This window comes from Ornithodoros turicata, chromosome 8 (genome assembly GCF_037126465.1).
Source record: "Ornithodoros turicata isolate Travis chromosome 8, ASM3712646v1, whole genome shotgun sequence".
Lineage (NCBI taxonomy): Eukaryota > Metazoa > Arthropoda > Arachnida > Ixodida > Argasidae > Ornithodoros > Ornithodoros turicata.
The window spans coordinates 5,659,099-5,682,968 of NC_088208.1; the positions used below are offsets into that span (position 1 = coordinate 5,659,099).

At 45.5% G+C, this 23,870-nt stretch overlaps 1 protein-coding gene and 2 long non-coding RNA genes across 5 annotated transcripts in view; 2 read left to right on the forward strand and 1 right to left on the reverse strand.

Moving 5' to 3' along the window:
* Positions 1 to 16,815, forward strand: part of LOC135366418 (uncharacterized) — a 113,180-nt gene extending 96,365 nt beyond the window's left edge. For all 3 annotated transcript variants that reach the window (XR_010414151.1, XM_064599105.1, XM_064599106.1), the window contains 2 exons: positions 12,370 to 12,586; positions 16,619 to 16,815. Coding sequence is in view for 2 of the 3 variants with exons in the window: in XM_064599105.1 (XP_064455175.1) it covers positions 12,370 to 12,586; positions 16,619 to 16,642 (241 nt within the window). In the remaining variant the exon portion in view is untranslated. The remainder of the gene's footprint in view (positions 1 to 12,369; positions 12,587 to 16,618) is intronic.
* Positions 4,823 to 5,572, forward strand: LOC135366419 (uncharacterized). Its single transcript, XR_010414152.1, has 2 exons — positions 4,823 to 5,049; positions 5,396 to 5,572. It is a non-coding gene; the product is annotated as an uncharacterized LOC135366419 (long non-coding RNA).
* Positions 16,816 to 22,330: 5,515 nt separating the features above from the next.
* Positions 22,331 to 23,613, reverse strand: LOC135365864 (uncharacterized). The gene is made up of 4 exons (XR_010413971.1): positions 23,315 to 23,613; positions 23,105 to 23,179; positions 22,675 to 22,831; positions 22,331 to 22,549 (listed from the first exon to the last, which is right to left on the reverse strand). It is a non-coding gene; the product is annotated as an uncharacterized LOC135365864 (long non-coding RNA).
* Between the last annotated feature and the right edge of the window lie 257 nt (positions 23,614 to 23,870).

Sequence of the window (23,870 nt, forward strand, 5' to 3'; positions counted from 1 at the left end):
TATTTACTCCGTTGACCGGATAAAAAAGTTGGTACGAAGTATCTTCCACTCCGTATTGAACAGAAGGGGGGTCGAATATCATCACGTCACTCGTAAGACAATGCGGTGACCGTTGAGTCTGTATTTTTCCTTTCGTTGACGTCATGACGGGAGCGAAGTGGATATGTGACCCTCTCGCTCAAAAAGAACCAAAGATGTCTGCAAGTGCTTCGACAGGTGTGGCTTTTTGTTGTCTTTTGCGTCGTACCCTCCCATTGTTCTTCCCCGAGCCCTGCATGGAATCCAACACGTCTCTCCCCGTCGCAATTGCTGTTTTTTTTACTGCTCGCGATATTCCTTCGCCGTCGGCCAAATTTCGCGCCAAGCGCTTCAACGTTTTCTTGGCGATAGGTTTTATTTGTTGCCAGATGGGTACAATAAATTTGGATATGTTGCTCAACACACCACCACCGCGTTGAAAAAGGGGACCCGTATACACGGGGATTATTTTTGAAGAATTGCGGTACATATTTGAAATGCAACGTTGGATTGGTTCTACCTTTAGATCGCAACGGTAAACGTCTTCCCGTTTCGTCTGCGAGAACGATTGTCACTGAGGGAATTTCGAATTGAGACAGGTTAAAATACTGGATGTTATCTAACGTGTAGGTAACGACGTGCTTGTCTTTCTCGTAATAAAAGGGTAGTATTTTTAATATCGGTTTTTTCCGCTCCCCACGTAGGTGGGTTCTACGATATCCGTGTAGACGATTATGTTGTGAAATGGAGGTTCCAGGAGTACCTCGACTGAACTCGTGGCATCCTCCTCCTCCTCCCATGTGAACAGGGTACGCGATTCGAAACCCAAAAGCACGGCCAGGTACTCGGAAAGTCTCAATGTGGAGGTTCCCTCGGAAAGCCGAATTTTACATTTCTGTACGGCTCGATCGAAGCTGAAGTGCACGCGTTCACCAACGCGTTGGTTAATCGCATCCAGAAGTGCTTGGGGCGTAGCATAATAGCCGGGAGGTAGATGTACTTGCAATGATCGAGGAATTTTCGTCTTGATCACGAAAGAAAATTGACGCGTTACAGGGAGCGAGGTGCGCAGAGTTCCTTCTTGCCCTTCGACGGGTGTGAACTGTAGCAGCTTTAAAAAAGGTTCTGGAATGTTGAACTCTTTCGGTGTTTTCAGAGAGTAGACGTTATCCGCGAATTCTAGCGTTGCTTCCATCTTGTGCGTCTGGAAATACTTGTTGAGTGTGTTACGAAGGGACGTGGTTTGCGAATTCAAAGTGACGTCGCCGAAAGCGATGGGTGCGGCGTGCTCCAATAAGATGGAGGTGGCTTCGCGCTCGCTCATTTTAAGAGGCTTCACCGCACGACCTGATTCGCGTGATGCCAGTAACGAGTCGAGCGCCTGTGCGAGCCGAGGGTCCAATTCCACGGCTTTCACGTCTTCGGGTAATACAAAGTCGTATCGCGATTTATTGTACACGAAAGAAACGCTAAATTCCGAAAGGGCTTTTCCCAAATCCCTCTCGAGATCCGAGGTGACGCGAAAAGTTCTCCCGGCTTCAACCGTGTCCTCGAAAGAAACCTCGATTTTTGCATCTTGCTTTTCGTATCCGATATTTAAAAAATCGTTACTTATGCTGAGATCCATCAGGCCGACTTTATAGCGATCCGAGAGTTGAAGGGGAGTATCGAAAGCTACCGTGAAGGCATTGAGTTTATTCGAAGGAAACTTATCCATGCTGGCGTTCGAGAGCAGGTGGACGTAGATGTCTGACGTCATTTCCCAATCTCGACCACGTCGCTGCTCGGAACCCAACTGGCGTGTTCTTTGTCGTAACCGAACCAGCGAACCAAGGAGAAGCTCTGACCGTTCAGTTGCTTCTTTCTCAGCACTTTCGTTACTGGCCAAGGCTGATTGGCGTCTCGGGTTACGACGAGTACCTCCTCCGGATAGAAAGATCCGTCCACTTCCTTACCCCGGTAATCTTCCAGGTGTACGACGGGAGGAGAGGTGTCTCTCAGGCGGCAGACGGTGAAAATCTGAGGCGACCAACTCCCTTCCGAGCTCTTATGAAAACCTTTTCTGTGTAGTAGGACCCTCACTTTATCCCCCAGTTTGAGCTTCTTTTTCACGGAGGGTACGACGGGCTTCCCATTTATCTTATTGAACAGCTCCAATTCGTTTTCGGGCGTGACTTCGGACGGGCTGATGCCCAAAGTCCTGTGTTTGGTGGTGTTGTAGTCGCGCACGATCTTGGGAAGCGCGGAAACGAAGTGGTATTTTCCCGTTACTCTAAAATAACGGAATATTCTGTCGCGTAAAGTGCGTATGACGCGCTCTGCCTGCGATGCTTTGATTACTGGAGAGAAGGTAGAATACATGTGTACCTTCTTTCGTGAGAGATACTCCTTGACGGTCTTGTTGTAGAATTCCCCGCCTCTGTCGCAAAAGATGTGTGTAGGCACGTTACCACCCCGAAAAAGTCGCATCATGGCCTTTTTCATTTCGGCGGGGCGTTTCGTCTTTAGCGGGAGGGTGCGCAGGAAACGGGAGAGGGAATTAATCGCCACGAGAATGTAGCGGTAGCCACCGTTGAATCTCTTGTATTTTGAAAAGTCCGCGAGATCCATTTGCCACACGTCGTTGATCTTGAGCGCGATGATGCGTCTCCTATTAAACTTTCTTCTCACCGGATGGTGAAGGGTGTAGGCGTCCAGCTTTCTGAGAATGGCAAGAGCCTTCTTTTTGCTCAATTGATGCGCTTTTCTATAACGTTCCACACCCCCCAAACCACCCTCTGGTTTCTCATATCCCTCCATAAGTCGTCCACGCAATTGAGGCTTGCTGCTGCTGCTGCTGAGACTCGCGAGGTTTGGGAAGGGAAATCAGGCGCAATAGTTTCGAGACTTTGGGGAACCAGGAAGGTTTCTTCCCCGTCTTACGTTGTAACAAATAATTAACGAGTTCGTAAACGGAGGAGTGCCTGATGGGCTTGCCCGACACGGAGACACAACCCTCGCTATCCCAGGAAATAACTGTTTTTAATTCCGAGATGACTCTTTCCGCTTCCTCTTCGTCAACCTCTGGAGAGAGGAGCGAATAGTCAAAGTCATTTGTAGCGTCGGACGTCTTGTTTTTATTGTCGTAGGGATCGAATCCGTACTGCTTGAGTATGCGGTACAGTGCCTGCAGTATGAGTTTCACTTTGACGTCGTCACTCTCCTTAGAAGAAAGAATATTTCCGATAGAACTGGTCACTTCAATTCTCTTGGCCATTGTCGAAAAGGTTCAACACGGCGGAAAGCAGGAGAGGAACCACCGACGAAAGAACGCCCTGCCCTCGCTGCTGAGACAGATAGTGCTTCAAACGTTGCGGATTCTTGTGAATCTTTTTGTATGCGAGCCGGCGTAAGAAGCGTTTGTGCTTCTTCAAACGCGCGAACGTATCTGGAGCCAACGACACTTTTCCGTTCAATACATTGAGACAAATTTCGGAGAGGTGTTTCATGTCGGAGGAGGAAGAACGTCTCAAGACGTGACGACGGCGCGGAGGGGGTAAAGTGGAAAGTACTTTGAGTAAAGTGAGATGAGGACGGAGATTCATTTCGGAGCGTAGATATATTGACGTTCTCCCGGAAAAATATTGCTACGCAACCTGTGGTCCTCGTGCGTATAGTTGTGAAGATCCACGAGTAAATAAGCGTGGGGTGACGACATCGCTTGTTTATATGCGTCCAGAAAATACTCTAATCTTTTTCTACCGAATAGCTGTTGGCCGAAATGTTCCATCTGGTGCACGCTGCGCACGGTGCGCCACAGGACGACGTAACTGGCGTTGTAGGATATAGTTCTAAAATGGCTACTGTTGAAAAAGATGTTTTGTACGAGTAAGAAGATCGACGCGTTGGCGTGGTGAGAACCCCGAATGAAAAGATCGGTCACCTCCTTCAAGGAATTGGCGTCGGTCATATGATCGTCGACGATGATGAGCGTGGCGCGCGACGTATCCCACTCGCGAGGTAGCTCCTTGGTAAATTTTACGGAGTCCCCAAATTCGGCCTGCATGCTCGGTGACGCATATTTCTGCACGTAGAATATTTGCGAGGGAGGCTTGTCCACGACGTTGTTCAGGTTCCTCAACACGTTCGTTACGAATGTGGATTTACCGCACATGGAGGGGCCACTTAAAATACAACTAAAAGGATGGCGGAAACGAAAAGGTTCGGGGTTAGACATGACGTGTGTGCACACGTTGCGCGAAGAAAAAGAAGAGACTGAGACTCGTAGAGAAATACATCTCTTTTATTTACACGACGTCGTCGTCCTCTAGGTCCGAACTGCGTTCCCAATACAGATTATCCAGACTAAAGGTGGACTTTTTTCTCGTCAGTCTGTCCGCCGCTAAGATGCGGTCGAGCGTCTTCATCTTGTCCTGACACATTTCTTGACGTGCTTGCAACCATTCCAGGCGGTGGACTTGAAAAGCTTCCTCCACGATGCCGCGAATAAATTCGCGAAGTTCTTCGTTTTTTGTCTTTTCCTGGCGACGGCGAGAAACGCAGGAGAATAAACCACACATGGTGTTTTCCAAGTATTGGTCTGAATGATAACGCGCGGATAGCGCGCTCTCCCTTTATACGGCGCTTCCAAATAAAAAACGTAAAGAAATGGGCGTCAGAACGAAAGCGAATCCTCCACCACTACCACCACCGTGCTCGAAGCGCATGCGCGAGACGTGAAGGGCGACGAGACCAAAACCGAAACGTCCGACGGCAGACGTGGTGGCGCTGCGAGCGCGCGAGACGTGAAGGGCGACGAGACCAAAACCGAAACGTCCGACGGCAGACGTGGTGGCGCTGCGAGCGCGCGCGCGCGCGTGTGACGTATGCTCCGCGGAGAGGGCGCCAGATTCAGTTTTCTGTTTGCCTCTCGTCGGGTGCGGACGTCTGGCGCGTCGCTCGTATCGTGACCGTTGATGTGCTGGTGAACTCTTTAGTCATGTAAAGAAGATGGAGGGCGGTGTGTGTGCACACAGATATGCTTGGATGTCGGTGAGTTGTCGTTTTAATACTTCTTCTTCTTCTGTTGACGCGTTTACCTACCCCCTAACTGCGATTACTTGTCAGCGTGTATTGGAGTAGTGTATGTTTGTCGATTTACCTTGTTGCGATTAGCAGAAAGTCTTCCCCTTGTTGTTATTATTCTTGTCCGTGCATGCCCAAACATGTTCGCAATTCCCTTGTACGCCATTCTGTCAATGACCCTTGTTGCTATTCTCGCCGGTGCATGCCCGCACATATTCGCGATGGTGAAAATTTTGTGTGTGCTTGTTTTCGCGCGTGTTTTCCCCTCGTTAGCACTTTTTTTTGTTTTGTTTCGTTCTGCATTCCACGGAAGTCCCCATGATGACAGCGGTGCTGCCACCTGACGTGATGCTTTCCGACCTGCCTGGTGTGACGCTTTGCAAATGGCGGCGCCCATGGGCTGATGCTGTTACCGAACCTGGACTGACACATTAATGAATTGAATGTGTATAGTAATGACTTGAATTATTAAATGAGTTTAGAAAGTGCATTTATGCGTATGTGCGCTTCTTTTCGTGTGTCTCGTTATAGAATAACACGACTTAACGATAATTTGATATTTTCCTCCTCTCTCTCTCTCGTTGGAATGAATAGTAATTGAATTTATTAATTGAAAATTATATTCTACGCTCTATTATCACATTCTTATGCGTGTATGAGCGATTTTAAGTGAAAAAATAAAAAAAAAATTTTTTTTTAAATTGGGTGGGGGTGCAAATTGCAAAATTGGGGGTAACAGGGGGGGTGAGAGAGGAGGAAGGTGTCATGTTGCTCGTTAAGTCGTGTTTATCCAATACTACTCACTTAGGTCTGGTGTTGTTACGGCGTTCAACAATAAGTCCAAAAAGTGATGCTTTATTGAATTTATTTATTGTAGTACCGTAAGGGCCTAAGGTTAATAAATACGGGTTAATTAATGGCAGAGTGAAGTTTTGCAAAACGCGAAGAACAGTGCAATGGAAGGAACACTGACGAAATAGAAACACATACGAATGATAGGAACACACCAAGAAAATACAAGAAAAGCGTAGTTATTGAAAGACTACGCCGTAATAGCAATGAGCCGTGACGGCATCTTTTCCGATCAATGCTAACTAACGATATCCATCGCATCTGCTCCGTAGCCCCCTATTGTTTCGCTATAGCGTGTATGGGTCCATTTTGTTTCAAAAATAAGGTTTATCGCATTTTCAATGGTGTTGGGTTTAGAGCGCTTTGTAGACAATGTGCAAGTCCTTGTTTTGGGCACTCTAATATAAAAGGATTCGCAGCTACTTACGGGCTTTCGATGCTGTTCGTGCTGAGCTGCACTTGATATAGGTGCACTTGATATATATGCACTTGATGTGATATACAGTATATGCAGTGATATACAGGGTGTTTCAAAAAACGTGTCATTCGGACTTCATAAAAAAACGGGGCGACGGAAAAATACGGGGTAAACGGCATTTGTGTGGCAACTGAATTTGCCACATTGAAAAAATATTTTCATTTGATTTTAATTAAAATAAATTGAATTTCTTTAATTGAACTCCAAAATTTCCCAAGTCAACCTAACGTTTTTTTTTACGGAATCAGAGAGCCCGTAGCGAACTTAGTCAAATCCACTAAGAAATCCGCTCGATATTGCAAATGGAACTGCCCAAAAAAAGTCCCGAAATTGAGGCTTCAAAGTTTCGGGTATTCAACGGCGCACCAAATCAGACGCAAAGATTCGTGGAGAGGAGGACGTGCTCCTGCCCCCATGAAATATAGAAGGTCGAAAAAACGCAGGACGGGGAAAAAGAGGCGGAATCATTTTTGTTTGCCGCTTATCAACGTGTGGTGGAATGTCACCTGCCTTGTTATCTGCGCGTCTTGTGCGGCACGCCGGTCCGGCGATAAACTGTTCTAGCTTCATGGGGGCAGTCCTGCCCTCCGCGCATTTTTCCGACTGATTTGGTGCGCTGTTGAATACCCGAAACTCTGAAGCCTCAACTTCGGGACTTTTTTAATGGGCAGTTCCATTTGCAATATCGAACGGATTTCTTGGTGGATCTGACTAAGTTCGCTACGGGCTCTCAAATTCTGTTAAAAAAAACGTTAGGTTGACTTGGAAAATTTTGAAGTTCAATTAAAGAAATTCAATTTATTTTAATTAAAATCAAATGAAAATATTTTTGCAAGATGGCAAATTCAGTTGCCACACAAGTGCCCTTTACCCCGTATTTTTCCGTCGCCCCGTTTTTTTATAAAGTCCGAATGACACGTTTTTTGAAACACCCTGTATATATATGCACCTGATATAGGTGCACTTGATATATATGCACATCGCTGCAAGCTATGTACTTTGTTCTTATCGAGTCGCTCACGCCTTTAGCGCGAATTCAGAAAGCAGAAATGAAGTTTGTGTGAGTTTGTCTTGGTACTTTTGTCATTTGGTTGTGTTCGTCACGCAAGCTTACTTTTCTGGGTAAAACTCCAAAGATTATCGTATTACGTTATACGTCGAAAAGGGAAAAAAAATAAAACACCGTCAAGGAGCCCGCGAAGAGGGAATCACACACGTAACATGAAAAACGGTTAGGACCGTTTTTCATATTACGTTATACAATAATTTACTGATAGTAGAAAATTGTGTTTCTCTGCGTGCGTTTTGTCATGCTTGACACATTGCTATTTGAGCAGAAGTACGGGTAATTGTTCACTGCTCACTGTGACGCGAGCCCTCGTTTTTCGTTTCCTCTTAGCAGAAGAATTCTGTGCCGCTTGGTGTTGCTCAATAATGTTCTATAAGGAGAAACGGGTTTGTTTGTTTTTCAGCTGCTAATTGTTGTTGGGTGTTTGTTATGCTTGACAGTAGTCACTTTTCTAGGGCACAATGTTGTTGATGAAGTAAGCTGTGTTTAATTTTTGCAGTTATGGGTGCTTATTATTTGAGCCGAAATGCTGGTATCTGAGCGCGGGGTAGAAATTCCTATAAAGCACCTCTCCATCCTTTCACCATCATTGGTATTTGGTAAATTGATTGCTTCTTCCCCTTCTTCATGTGTGAGTCTGCTTCACTGCATGACAGGTCGCGGCAGACAGAAATGGGAAGTGAGAACAACTTAGAGTGCTTGATTGCTAGTAATCTAAGTAATAGCGTTAATTATTTTATAGAGCAGAAGTAGCAGTTTCTATAAAGAACATAATTTTATGGCTCCTAATATTCTGCTTGTGCTTCATAATGATTAGGGGTAGTAAGGGCCTTATGTTATAGTTTCTCTAAATGCAACCCTAAGAGTGAAAGTAATTAATAGTAGGAATGCGACCACATCATAAACGTGTTGCCGTACAGGCGTTCTATGGAGTCCTCGGTCGTGCGCGAATGGAACTTTGCCCCCATGCTTTCGCGCCTTTTTGCTAGCAGTCGTTGCAGGTGCAGCCTCAGACAATGAGAATATGGGCATAGAAAAGGTTGTGTCACGCGCACTACATAAGCCTAGTGATGACGTCCGGTGTTGCCGGGCCTCACTTGTTATTTTTCTCCTATATATTCTGAAGAACAGGGGCAGAAGCAAGCGTACTTTTTCATAAGTCTATGTAGTCATTTAGTGAACCTTTGGGATAAAAATGCTTAATTGTTACGGACAGTTTTTCTCAACTTTAGTATACGATGCACTCCATAAAGAATGAACTCCATGAATAAAATTTATAGCTACTAATATTATAGCGTCATGTCCTATGATCTTCAGTAAAAGTGGCTAAGGTGCTTTTCTGTAATAGTTTTTTCTGAAGTATAATGCAAGAGTGAATATAATTAATATTAAGATAAAGGAAATAATTATGTGATAGTGATTCAATAAATAAAAGGAGGGTTTGTATAAGCTCCTTGGGGGCCGCTGTCTAGCGCAGACCTGAACCATGCAGGTGCATCCTCAAGCAAGATGTGATGACGTCGTGCACTGGCGGCGTACCACTCCATTATTTAAGGTGGACCTGTCTGTAGCAGTTCAATTGGCCGCTAGCGAAAAAGAACAGCCTCGAGACAAAGGGGTGACGTCACGACCAATGAGCGAGGCCAGCAACAGGGTGCCAGGATTCACTTTTCTCTTTGCCTTCCGGGGGTACGGATGTTACTCAGGGGGGCCGGACTGGCTCAGAAAAGCGCGACCACAAGGGAGCTGCCATCCGTTGGCCATGGAACGTTGCCATCCGTTGGCTGCTTCATTCCGCTAAAATTGATGAGCTCGTTTTTCTTAAACTCCTCACTTGATATCTAAATTGGGCGTACAATGTACGTATCTCATATGTATTTGTTAAATGAACAGTGAATGTTTTCCCACTACATCACTTGGTTGTGTGCAGTCGTTCGTAGTCACATCATTATCACGAAGGTCGATGATAACAAGCATGAAATGGCGGGTGGTTGCGTTTTTGCCATTTCCGGTTTTCATTTGTTCGGAAAGCAGCATGAAGATGGCAGCTAACTGTGTGTATAAATCCTTGGATTACTGTAGCCTTCGCAAATGAACGCCTACATTCGTTACGATGGGTAACGATGTTCTGATTTTGCTGGCAAAACATACAAACGAGAAGCAAAAATACAAAACAGAAGCCAATTCTAAGCAATCTGATTGGTCGCCGTTAGGTCCGCCTACTTCAGGTTGATTGGCCCATGCTAAGCCTACTGATCGCTGATTGGTTCATCATTGCTCCGCCCCATTTATGCTTGTTAGTTGGCTTGGCTCCCCCACTGCACGTTGATTGATGCATGATACGCCGGCTGATTGGTGAGGATATCTCCGCCCTTTTATGCTAATTAGCTGGCTCCGCCCCGCTTCACGCTGATTAGTTCATTATAAGCCTACTGATCCTGATTGCTCCTCCTGTTCACATTTTCCAGATTTGTAAGCCCCATGATTGGTCGAACCCGGCTCCATCCCCATTCTAGGCCTACCGATTGACCCTTCACGTCGAGTGGCCTATTCTAAGTCTACCGATCGCTATTTGGCTGCTCCTGATTCCAAGCGCACTGATTAGCTGACTCCATTCTAAGCCTACTGAACATTTACTAGCACTTATGCACAGCCTGACGTAGACCTGCCCGGTTAATTTACTCTGTTCTAAAATCGTAAAGCCAACGTGCGGGAGGAAATCGCATCACACTTTTCTTTTGCACATTTTGTACATTATGCAATGAGGGGACACAATTTCCATTCCCACGCATTCTGCCAGACACGGGAGTAGACTCGCCGTCTCCTCGTCGAAGGCTACTTGAATATCCTTCATATGAAATTTATTTCAAAGCATTCTTTGGAAGACTGCATTAGTTGAGATTTTATAGAAATTTGTTTTGAACGTCGTGCCTCCGTCTGCAAAGCGTCTGGCAACATTGTCCTCGGTGTAGGCACGCAGGAATGATGCCTGTAGAAATTTTAGAACTCGGTGAATTTTCGTCACCCTCATACCCCACCTACAATGGAGTGCGAGCAGCGCATAATGAACGACGTGCTCGACCTTGACGTTGCACGCGAGGAGCAGGTTTTTGCTGTCCGCCGGCTGATACATTAATTTTTTGAGGAACCTTCACTGGAATGGCTAGAGCCAGAGAAATTGAATGCCAGAAAAACACAATGAAGCAATTCCAATCCGCGTGTGTTGGAGCACAGGCGTCTGAAGTGCTCCATTACGTCAGCATGTAATAGAGCACCCATCTTCTGTTACAGTGCATTATAATCTTTAGATTCGGGCATCTAAAATGTTCAAATGTGTCCAGTGCGTACTGGTAGTGTTCGTCGCATATCTTCTCCCCTGTCAGACCGTTTTGGAAGGTGGTTTTTGTCGGCAGAGCCAATCCGTCGTACACCGTGAAAGAATTAAAATGGCTGTAAGGGTAAGTCGTCTCCAAATACCTACTTCAGGCATTGGGATACCTCTGCGCCCCCCATCAATTTCACGGTTTCCACAAGCACTGCAAGCAAAGAATGTAGGTACTGCATGGTACCTCTGAAGAGGAAAGTGCCAATTTCGAACAAACGAATTCTTTCCATGGAACTGGCCACGATGAAGCGGGGTCACATTCCCCCAAGAATGTGAAATTCCCGCAGCAGTCCAGAAAAAAGTTAGGCCAGATTGTGCACCATGATTGGTAATTTTTCCCTCGTCACGCGACATTACAGATGTTGCGCAGCGTCGCGATGTAATTTGTCACGCCGGCAGTACAATGCTTGGAATGGTCGTGATGCTGGACACAGGGGAAATCTTGCGTGAACTCCTGTTTACACTACGCGCAGTGGGTCGTGTCTCTGTGCTCAGCCCGTTGCTCATCATTCAACACCACTGCGGAGGGCCAGGCGTTCACGGCAATCATTTTGTCCCGAATGTCCATCAAAGCTTTCACGCACTGCCTTGCAGAATCTTCACTGTGGTGCGTCCTGATGTGCATCACCTTCGAGTCATATGCGAGCACGAGAACAGCACAGAAGCAAGAGGTGACGTGACGCTGCATGCCAACACCACTGGGCGCGAGTACGTGACGATGTAGTTGTGCTGCTGCATGTACTGTATTTTATTCAATTCTACAAAAATTTTCCCAGTTCGCAAAATTCCAATATGATTTCGTTTACATGCGCGCACAGGTAACGATGTTTCGCCATGCCCTTTTCCTAGTTAAAAGAGCGTGTGCAACGTTCGCATAAGAAACACTTGAGACCATTTTCCCAGAAAAGCGCAGTTGGTAAGGACTCCAAAGAAACTTGTCCATTCGGGTTTTGGCGGGGTAATTTAACTGTGGTTCTTTCTGTGAATAAAGCATTGCTGGTGTCGTCCTTCTTGAGAGTGTTTCCCAAGATCAGGCTTATGTTTCTTCATGGCTCGTCGCGTGATCCGTCATTGGTAGACATGCAGTTCATGCAGGAACACTTGTCCTGAGAGCCAATAGAAGAGATCAATGCTGTCGCTTAAACTTGTTGCATTTACGGTGCATGCTTTGAGGGAAAATGTTGCATAATCATATCACCGGAGGACAAGAATTAATGATACTCTAAAGTTTTAGTCTGGGCGCAGAGAGGGACGACACAAACACACGACCAAAAGTTTGTGCCGTGTGTTCGTGTCGTCCTTCTGCGTTGCCAAGACTCAGGCTTTTACATAATGGAGTTCTTCCACCATCTTGCCTGCATATACGCCAACTTGTCTCTAAAGTTTAGTTTCACGAAACAACAGGTACATCAACGCAGGCTCGTAGGAATGTGTTACTTCGCACGAGTGCCGCTGTAGAAAACTGTTGTGCGCGTTTGCATCACATTGAAACGTCACTTGCAGGGTCAATGTCAGGTTGTCGAACCAGAACTTCGAGACGACGCTGAATCTGGGCTTCCCATCACGAGGAACACAGTTCAACATCACCGTCAGGATACTGGCCAATGCTGTGGTATTGGACGCCAGCTTCGTGAACGGACCCAAAGTAGTAGAGAGTAGCGACTCACTGAAGGACACAGATCTCTATTTTCTCAACCTGGAAATTCTGAATATGATACATGTAAGCATGAAGACTTTCTCCCAAGCAGGATCCGCTCACCAAGTAGCCTTTCAGGAGCACACTAATTTCACTGTGCGCTGTCTTGAAAAGCGGTACGAATTCAGGGGCGATTCCCTTACATGACGTAATCAGGACTGCATGACGTAATGAAGAAAATTACTGAAAATGTGTCTGCTACGAACAGGGCACAGCCCGCTCTCTATTTCGAGTATTGACATCCAACACCATGTTTTCATGTACTAGTTCCCTGAATGACTGGTTTCTACAGCTCTGTTCGGCATCACGTGCAAGCCACACCCTACGGCCCTTCCTGTTAGCTGCAGTGGCTAGCCGCAGTACCTTCACGTCATGGTGTGCTGGAATTCAGTAGCATTCTGTGACACTAAGATATCATGTGTCTGTGTGTGTTTAGTGCAGAGACTCGAACCGAAACGTGTATCGGTGCGATTCGGGTTTAGGTTCGACGATAACGGTTCACTTCCGGTTCAGCTGCGGATGGCAACTATACTGGTTCGAAACGCTTCCTTATTCTTCTTTTTTTTTTTTTGTCAGGCAGTTCTGTTCACGAACCAGTTGAGGGGCCACGCGTGGGAATGCAGCACAACAGGCAGGTTAAAGCACACTTCCTTTTGTGTGGTACACTGTTTGAAGTGGACAGGAAGGCATCAATGGTCGTTCAGGATTTTGAAAGAGTTTGTCTGATATGACAGACCAGATTAGTAGTGGTTACGATAGTAGCATAACCATGAATTACCGGTTTGGGTTGACTGTCGCAGCACGAAGCTCATGTTGGAGTGGTTAACTAACCTACCGGTTATTTGCTCCCAGAATGTTGGAAGGATCATAACAGTCAATCGAGCCTGCTACCTTGGCCTAAATCACTGATATTATTGATTATACTACTTAGTAGACGCGAATACACGTTAATCAGCAAACGACGCTTCATGGTAATTTGATTGGAATGGTGCGATTCTGAAATATACGTGCCGCCAAAGAGCTCCGGCACGTGTAGCATATGTTTGTAAGTCAAACGTCACCATGCTAGTACTGGACAGCTGTTTCAGCCTTCTTGGGCCTCATCAGCAGTATGCAGGCAGGCAACATTTGAGCGAATGGCGTCAGAAGGTCACGTACCACGTGATTCCTCCCGTCAGGGTGAGCTAACTCACCACTACATCGGTACATCGTTGTACATACGTTGTACATCGTTGTATATCGGTACATACACGTGCCCGTACCGATTATGACGTCATGTAGCAAACCTATTTAAGAAATGTGTAATCAGCTACGCATCTTTTGTCCTGACGAAGACAGTGCCACTGTCGAAACGTCGACCCCTTGCCCATTTTACTTTTTTAACGTCTCCCCATGTAATAAACTAGTGTTTTTAACTTCCCTAAAATCTGTTTCCGCGTCTTTTTTTGAACTTCTGTAAAACTTCGTGGCCGTTTGATAATCCTTTTACCTCACCCTATATATATATATATATATATATATATATATACGCTACAAAATGGAGGTTCGAACGACCAGAACATTCTATATAGATAGGGAAAAAAGACACCAAAGACTGAAGTAGGGAGTGGGGGAAAATTATTTATTAAACTGGCATTAAAACTAAGGGTCTGGGGAATTTATGTTTCGGCGAAGGCTTCGCCTTCCCCGGAACTAAGACGAGAATCTATATACAACGTTTTTTAAAAGGTTACAAAGGTGTCGTCAAAGCCGGTACAATTCCACAGCGAGGCGGTCGTCGGTGAGTCAGGTTTTGGAAGGTACCTGGGTCATCAGCCGTGGAGATTACGTGCCAAAGCCTTGGTGTTCTAGAACGGTCTGGGGTCGCGCTCGTTGAAAGCCTGTTGTTCGGGGTGTTCTTAGCGTCCTTGTGTCCAGCTGTAAAGAAAAGAAGAAAATTGGCAGCGGCCACTCCGAGAACACACAGAAAAAAAATCATCCAGATATGTTTCTTACAGTTGATAGCACTCCTTTCTCCTCATTTATTAGAGATTGGAATTTGTAGATCAAGTGATAGAGATGTAGATCAAGATTCGTGTTGCTCTATACAGCGATCGGATGTGAAATTTGACTCTATAATAAAAAGTGCGACGTCACTATTGGAATGACCGGGTTGACTAAAATGGCGGGAAGCCGGGAGGCTACCTTTTTTCGAAACATCCGATCGGTGGTTAATGAATCTAATCCTAAATGAATTTTTACTTGGACCTACATATTGCGCAGAGCAAGTTGTACATTGAATGATGTAAATAATGTTACTTGAGTTACAGTCAAAGTTGCGATTGATTTTAAGGGAGAAGTCGGAGTTTGTACTCTTTACCGACGCCGTGCTTTGCATTGATTTGCATATTTGCATCTTTTACCATCGCATGGATGGAATTAACTTTTCAATTATAATAGCTACGAAATTGTTCCAATGAGAACACCTGGTCTCTTCGATCACCTGATACCGGAGCCGTTTTCAGAAAAAAAATCCGCTAGGTAGATCGTCGGCAAAAAATTCGTGAAGGGACACTATTTCTTTGGGTATTTTGTTCATTGCGCGTCTTCCGAATTTGCGTCTTTCCTTCGCCCCAATGTGAGAGGGTGAAGCAGCACAGTGCCGCCTCATGCGGCGAAGGTGAGCTTTAACTTGCGGAAACAAAGCAAAACAAAAACAAATCTATCGTGTGACTCGCTCGTGCTGGACTCGACTCACAAGGCGCCGCTGCGATCGCCTTCGGTTGGAGCGAGATCATGTAATGTAAACAGCATCGGGTAGAGCTTTACACAGCCTGTTATTCTACTCGACCCGCTCCCGTTATGTTCATGTTAAACAGGCTACTGTCACTTCAGTGAAGGTACATAGGGATCGAGAAGCAAGATACAGGGTACAATCGATAACAAACTAATGGTTATCGTTTAGTTAGGCCTGTTCTCTCATTGGTGGTTTCACGAAATAGTTCTTCTCCTCGCTCTCCTCAAGCTTTAGTTTCACGTTAGTCACTTTATAGGTGGTGCAGGGGTCACAGAATTCTTACGCTTTGCCCTGCACAACACACACACACTGCAGCAGACCCAGAAACAGATATCTGTCTTCACTCTGGCTCGCTGCTGTTTCAGTGAATAAAACTTAAAAGTTTTAGTAAAATAACAGATAAAAAAGCAGAAGTAAACTATACCAGATGCTGGAACTCCGAGCTTTACACCCTACCTCAACCCTCTACCATATTTCACTTCCAATTTTCACCTTCTGCGTCTTTGGCCTGCTATTATCTAATGGATGAGGCACTATACTCTATAATCACTCGCAAATATACGCTATTATCACACGGCTTTCTACTTCGTGGGGAGGAGCCGCCACAGTGCACTCTCTGTGACGAGCCCATTTCTATTGTACATATTTTGATATCGTGTCCAAAACACGAACCTCATCGAAATCGTCACTTTACTGAGTGCTACAAGTTCTCCTCTTCACCCAACTTTTCTACTGGGTGATGAGCCTTTTGTTCCTTTCGAGAACATTTTGAGTTTCTTTAGAGATATAGGAATGCTGAGGAACTTGTAACTTTTAGCTCAATTTTTTATATCCACCTCTATGTCTACATTTGCTTCTGTCTGTTAATTCCATCAGTTACTTTTACTTCTAAGTTGAGTCGTTTACAACCATAGTTTTTGGCGCTCTATGGTCTCAGTCCCTTTTGCGCCAAAAACCTCCAATTATCATCACCATCAAATATACGCTATCACAGCTACTCTGTTGTTTCAGGTAGCTGTCGTGCAACCTTGCTGCCGTTATGAAAAGCACAGAAAGCGAAATTGAAGGGGTAAATTGACTGCCTCCTTTCGCTGCCCTCCATTACGTTGGTGGAGAACGGATCGCGCATCTCGAAATGACGTTTTTCGCAATTTTTTCCAGCTATTGCCGCAGTAGAAGGGAATGTATTTCGTTACGGAAATAGGATAAATTGGACGCGCGCTTTTTCCAACTTTCACTTGCCTACATCTCGCTTATCTTAATTTTACTGTATTTTCCAGGAGTGTGGCATCGGCAATGATTGAGTTCCGAAACGGTCTGTTGTGCCTCTTTTTCAACGAGGGTGCAGTTGCTGGTGAGCTACATGGAAACAGCTCCGCCTGTCTGTGTGTTGTTCCAGTGCCATTCTTTGCATGGTTTCTGTCTTCTTGTTTAAGTTTTGTTTGAATTGCAAATAAAATGCGGTGCAAAATAAACACTCTACATGACAGAACCCGTTTCGTTCCCACACACAGCAGACTGTTTCACAGAAGAAGCTCGCACAGAATGCCCGTTGAGAACCTTTAGTAAGAACTCTGTAAGTAAAGTAAAAGTAAAAACTCTGAATAGAAATAGATTCACGGAATGCTTTCTCTTGACATCTCTTCTGGTGAGCCACTAAAGAAAAATTAAAATAAAGGGCGACTGTTCTGCCTTTGCTGTTTTTAGCCTCAATCTTCCCATTCGGGCAGGACAACACGACGGAAGGCCTACATCACGGTGACATGTCATAGGGTACCTTACTGAGTTACGGCCCCCAACCTCACCCTCATTCTTCCAAGGGCAGTCAGTAGCAGGCTTCTTCTGAAAGAGAAGCAGTCATCTGCGCATCAGTTGCATTTTCTACAAATGGCTTTGCGAGTCAGCGCCTTACCCATTGTGTCCTGAGTCGCTGTTCATCATAGCCGAGTACCTGCGTGCAATATTAGAAAACATCCATATTCATGTTATTGTCAAGTCAGGTCAACATCCACTTCAGGCCAGTTGAAGATATGACTAACTAGGACGTCTATGGATGTGGATCTGTGTCTTTGATAGATGACACTTCTTTTTGGGGATGATACAGTCTAAAAAAAGAGTAGGCTTTGGGGGAGTCAAATCCTGACGCGTGTATAACCTCGTTTCTGGAGTAAACTGACTTTCTTCCCTGGGAGGAACAGTTTTATCCCTCTGAGCAGTGGAGCTGTTTAACGCTTGGTGAAGTCATATGACCTTTGACTTGAGCCATTTTCTGTTTGTTTAGAATCACATGTTGGTGGTGTTTGGTTTCGTAGTGTTTAGGTAAACCCCTTTTATTACTTGAGCTGCGTGGCTTTGCTACCTACATAGTTGGTATTGTAAAATAATACTCTATACAACTGCTGCAGCTCCTCTGTAATAATAATAACAATATGAGGGAAGATGTATGGCACACTTGAAGTAAACAAGTAGTCACTTCCTTGAAAGCGTTATTGTATAGCTTTCAGACATGCAACAGCTTTACTGCCTTTGTATCCGCCGTGCTGAGCGTGACCGACTACGCCTAGCAGCACACTAGCAGCACCATTCTTCTTTACCTTTTCAGTCATTGGTTGTTGACTGAGCAGAGTCCTCACTTCTCCCTGAGTTCCTCAGACGCCTTCAGACATGTGTCGGCACAGTTCCCTTTCAAGTCGGCCCAGGACGCACATTCCCCCAGGGCGCAAGTCGTGATATTGCCCATCTCAGTGAGACCTACGACGGCGAGCCCTTTCGTCATCACCACCACCACCATCGCAACCCCGAGTTCTCCTTTCCTCCCTTCCCTTCTCCCTTGCTTAGACGCTTTCAGACAGCACAGTTCTCTTAGAATCGACTCAGGACGCACATTCCCCCAGGGCATCAGTTCTGACGTTGACCACCTCTGTGAGGTCGACAACGACTACTCACCACCACCCTCTCCCTGGGTTTTCCTCAGACTTGACTGTGTTTAATGTGTTTACATGTTAACATGTTTAATTTCCACATGTACCAACCAGCCCAAACACTTGCTCTGTTAAGACAGACGTCGGCCAAGGATGCAAGATCTCCCCTCGAATTATCATGAAGTCGCAAACCTGGGCATGGCCGACTACGGCAGGCACTTCTATCATTACCACCGCCATCTACTTGTGCTCATGAACTTTCGAATGTTGCATGTCTATCCTGCAAAGGATCATGAAATACTAGCTGATGTGCTGGTCATCACAAAATGAAACGCCATCATCAGAACCAGCAGAAATGAAAGATTGAGGTGATTAAATCACCATATAATAAATCATAATAACTCAACTACAAAATGATGTTATTATAATAACGTCATTCTGTGATTGATTTATGTTTCTAAACCACTCATCGTCGACTTATACGAAATCAGGATGACATTATTATCACCTTAATGTCTATAGCGAATGAGAGAAAAAAGTAAAAACCATGTTAGTCCACGCCATAATATGTTCGTATACACAATGGGATCGATGCAGCTCTGCAGTGAGACAGAAGTGTATGCCTCAAAATGTGATTGGAGATTCCCGGTTTGCCTGCATATCTGGGCGAACTCCCACATGAGCGTCCCTTACCCTCACCACAGTATGGTGTTAAAATATGTCAATTAGGGCTTAAGTACCATCGAGAAGAGAGAGTCTTGGGTTACTTCTCTTTGGGTCACCCACCAAACTGGCCGCAGTGAATGTGCGTTTCCATGAACGAAGCCCTGCCATTTTGACGAGAACGCCAAGACGGTATAGTGTAATACGCCTGTCACATGGGGAAACTGAATGTCATTCCCAACGAACGACATTCGTATAAATGTCATTCGCAAAGCCTAGACGTAGCTACACCGCAAAGACAAATGTCATTCCGTGCTGATGGTAATGGCGATTCGTGAAATAGTTGGACGGCTTCATACGAGTGCGCAAGCGCTCAATCTTTACATACTTTTGCGTGCTTGTGAAAACCGCGTTCAACATCGCGCCTTCGAACCTGCGCTTTGCTTTGACTCCGTGCTTTGCATGTCGTACAAGGCCGAAGCTAAGACGAGTACGTATCTGGATGGAGGAGAGGAGGAGGTCACCAAGCAAGATGGCTGGTCGCTCCGAGAACGATTTTGCGACTGGCGATGAACAACGCCACGCGCAACAGCTGATCTGTCTCGTGATCTGTCCACTGGGTTCATTCTTTATCCTTGCGCACAACAGCTGATGCAGCTGGAACTTCAGCGGTTGTAGGCGAAACTCCTGCCATGATGTCCACCATAGCGTTGAGCATGGCGTCCGTTTTGACAGCTGACGACAGTAATTGGGTAGTATCATGTGAACATTACTTTACATCTGCTTTCTTCATCTCAGATGTCACTGCTTTGCTCCAAAGCAGTGACCGACTTAGCACTATAATCACAAATCCCATACAGGTGACATACCGACGCGCAAAAATCCTGGCAGACTCCTTGGTCAACGCCAAAATCAGCAACACGAGCACCCCGTACACGGGAACACGACCCTGCAATCTCCCGCGCTACAAAACATGCAAGCACGTTCAACACGCTAACTCCATCAAAAGCACTGCGAGCAATTACACCCACCCCGTTAACCACGCATTCACATGCGCAAGCTCCAACATCATTACTGTATTGAATGCGGCGACTGCTCTATGCAATATATTGGTGAAACCGGCCAACAAATGAGCAACCGCCTTACCGGACACAGAACCGACACGTCCAACAAACTCCCCAAAGCAGTCGCCGAACACTTTAACGTTCCTGGTCACAATTTTGATAACATTAAACTATATATTCTAGAAACCGGGTTTAGATCCGCACGTGACAGACGTGATAGGGAGTCTTATCTCATATACAAGTTCAACGCTCTTAACCCGTCCGGTATCAACAAATCACAAGGCACCCTAGAAACACTTCACAAATAAAATATGCTTTTCCTTTCTACCTCCATTATCATCTGTTATGTTCTGCATGGCCACTGCTTTCTGCTTTCTTTATTGCATGGCACAGCTTTGTATTACAAAAAAAAAAAACCATTTGCTCGCTCTGGAATTTTCCCCACGTAACCGCTAACCTCCTTATCTTACGCTATGCTTGCCAATTCTTGCCTGTTGTCCCGTTTCGTCCACGTGTTCCTGAACCGTCCATTTTTCTATAGCCGGTCTGTAGCCTAGATCACTACGTTCACATAATCCCCTCCACACTCTAACAAAGCAGTCATTCACTCAGGCCGTAGAAGCCCGTACGGAACCTTTCTTCCCTCCGGGCTGTTGACCCACAATTCGCATGAACCTTTAAACACGTCACACCTAACCCTTTAAATACCATGCCAATGATGAGGAACAGTCTCTGTTCGAAATATCGGCGGCTTCTGTCCTGAGGCAACTCCCTTCCTTATCAGGCAGGGGCGGATTTGATGGGGGCGGGGGGTGCGACCGCCTCCCCATACGGCTGTGTTCCATATGTAAAAACTCTATCTCTTGGATGATGAACCCTTCCCCCCATGACGGACCCTTAAATCCGCCCCTGTTACGGGGAAACAAAGAAGAGGACGACACGACCCACAGCGCTGCTTGGACGTTGGTAAAGCGTGGACGAGTTGCCGCTCAGGTTACTGGAGAAATGTAAGATGATATTCTTTGCGTTAATGTGAACCGGCGATCTAAGTTTGTAGCGATGGGGATAATAGAAGCGTTGAAAACCAAAACTCATATGACTCTGACACAGGGTCCGATCCAGATTGGGGCTTTGTGGGGGGATTGTTTCATTGTCTAAGCGCGTAATTGGGGAGGGGAAAGAACGAAAAAGCTAATGTATAAGCTGGCGCTCTGAGGGAGCGATTGCCGAATCGTCCCCAAGCGGAATGGCATATTAGAGAGCTTTAGTGGATCGTACGCTATCGCCTCTGCGTACGTAGATGGTTCTGCGCAATGCGCGAAACTCTCTCTATGTTTGGCGCGTGCGCAGAACCACCAACGCTATCTTCCACGTACGCAAACGCGATAGCGTACGACGCACTAAAACTCACTGTTGAATCAACCGGCGTTCACGTGGCAGCGCTCTACTCCCCCGCTAATCTTGCCGGATAGCATAACGCGTATATAACACAGAACACTAATTACTAGAAGACAAGGCATATGATCAAAGATGGAACGCATACTGTAAGCAATACACACCCCGAACGTCCATGTGCATTACGCAGAGCAGTTGTATGGGGAATTCAGAAGGTATGAGTACCACATGCAAAAATGGATCCATTGAGCATATGCACCAAACATAACACAAAAAAGTTATTGAGCAATAACACACAGCCATAATCTATTACTGAGACCCTAACATTAGGGAAGACACAGACGCGGAGAAACACAGACACAACACGGATTCCACGTGGGGACGCCGCCACCGCGTTCGCACAGAATAGCCACACCGTGTGACCTATGTGACCAACTCTAAGAATGTTGTCCCTCACCACCCGACAGAGGCTCGACAACATTGGCTACGAGCCTGGATAAGAGTGGACAGTGACAAAATCTGTAGCCAACAGAAGCAGCGGAACAAACGTGGACAGCAGTTTTTTGATGTTTTCGGAAAACGATCTCCAGAGAAGGGAAGACTCACATGACAGTTGTACCACGTGGCCATAGGAGTAGGGGAGACCTCGAGTACTCGACATGCAGGTACCCAGTAAACAATATATGTCTCAGAAACGTCCACACGATATCCCACTTGGGATTTGGGGATATCCCAGGGACTAGGCTGAATAGCCCGTTGACGTCTCTGGGACAGACAGAGGACCCGTATTTCTTCCACATTTGCTGATCCAGGGAAGGTTCCAGGAATGTCTGTCCGGGATATTTGGACATATAGAGGACATATACAGGACGTATTATTATTATTGTATTTTGTAGCTTTTTTGCAATTTTTACTTATTCTACGGAAAATACCACTCTGCAACAGAGAACATCGTACCAAAGAACTCTTGTTTATTGAACACAAACCAAGTACAGTGATGTTACATGCACTGTAAGAAACGCTCTTTCTAATAGTACAAAATATGATATTACAACATAAATAGGCTAATTATTAACAATATAGGGTGACACGGATAAGACGCATAATAAGACAATAATGGTCATAATAATAATCACGTGATTGCTACGCCACTTCGCAACCGTCATCCCTGAAAGATAATCAATAACATAGTTAATTCCATCTATTGGGATAGCACCTCAAACACTGCCATAAATAGGCGTAAAGAACAGACACTCTGCAAAAAGTGGGAACAAATGCAAGACAGTGACTTACCGCAGTTTCTCATGCAGTATAGATGGTTATATGCGGAAGCAGCCTAATCACTGGCAGACCCAAGCGACGTCTTCCGGTTTATGCCTGGCTCTTCAGTGTTGTAGAGACACCAGTAACTTTACACATGTGTGAGGCTATCCATGGTTGTGTGTGGATACTGTAAAACAGTCATGTTTTATTAATCTAGAGTCACATCGCGTCCATGTGACATTTAAGAAAGATAAGCGGTCATGCAAAAAACAAGGAACTTTGAAAAACAGTGCAGTCGAACGTGAAAACATAACTGCTATCCTTTATATGAAAGACAACTGTAGCTGAGCCAGGCTTATCTACTAGCAGGCTGCGCATAGTTAATAGAATTTGCTTCACCATTGCTTTCATCATTCCCAATCAAATCCTGAATCAAAGAGATGTAAAGAATTGGACTTGCACTTTGTAGCTGTACACACACAATCTCACACAGTTCCGTCGTTCGCATGAGTTCGTCAGTGATACGCACCAGACTCTGCAGGTAAAGCAAACTACAGCTGTTTACTCAGATACAAAGCTGTCATTGCTCCACATATCTACAACATGTGAGTGTTGAAAAAACTGAACAACGCACAAATCTTAAGTGAGGCAAAAGGAAGAACGAACTCACCTTAACTGCAAAGCCGGAGAACAAAGGAACGCTAGCTCTCGCACACCACGGCAATCGTTGTTATGCACAACGTAGTTGTTCGACGTACTGGCCAGTACTGCCTCGATGCTTCCGAGATTCCAGTACAAAATACGCATGATGCTGAGGTTCCAAAGACCCTTCCGTGTAACATGTCATATCCTACCGAACCGCTACGACGACGCGCCTCGCCTGTTTGAAACGGCGGTTGGGGAATGTCGATGGCGATGAGGCAGACGTCGTTACGCTTCGGCTCGCGCTTGTTGGGAACTTCATTCTTGTTATATCCCTCAACATACGTGACCGATCATTAATATTCCCGTGGAAAAGGTAAAATATGTTTTTTTCTCTCTCTCTTTTGTTTATTGACTATGGTGCGATACGTGATGAGTCGTTAGAAATATGATTAGAAAAGGTATGGATATGAGGGTATAAAATCAATATTGTTATTATGAGGAAAGAGTGAGAAATTGCCACGTCTGAGAATGCTGGAAATGGCTGTTATCGACACAATAAATCCTTGTAAGGTAAAGAAATG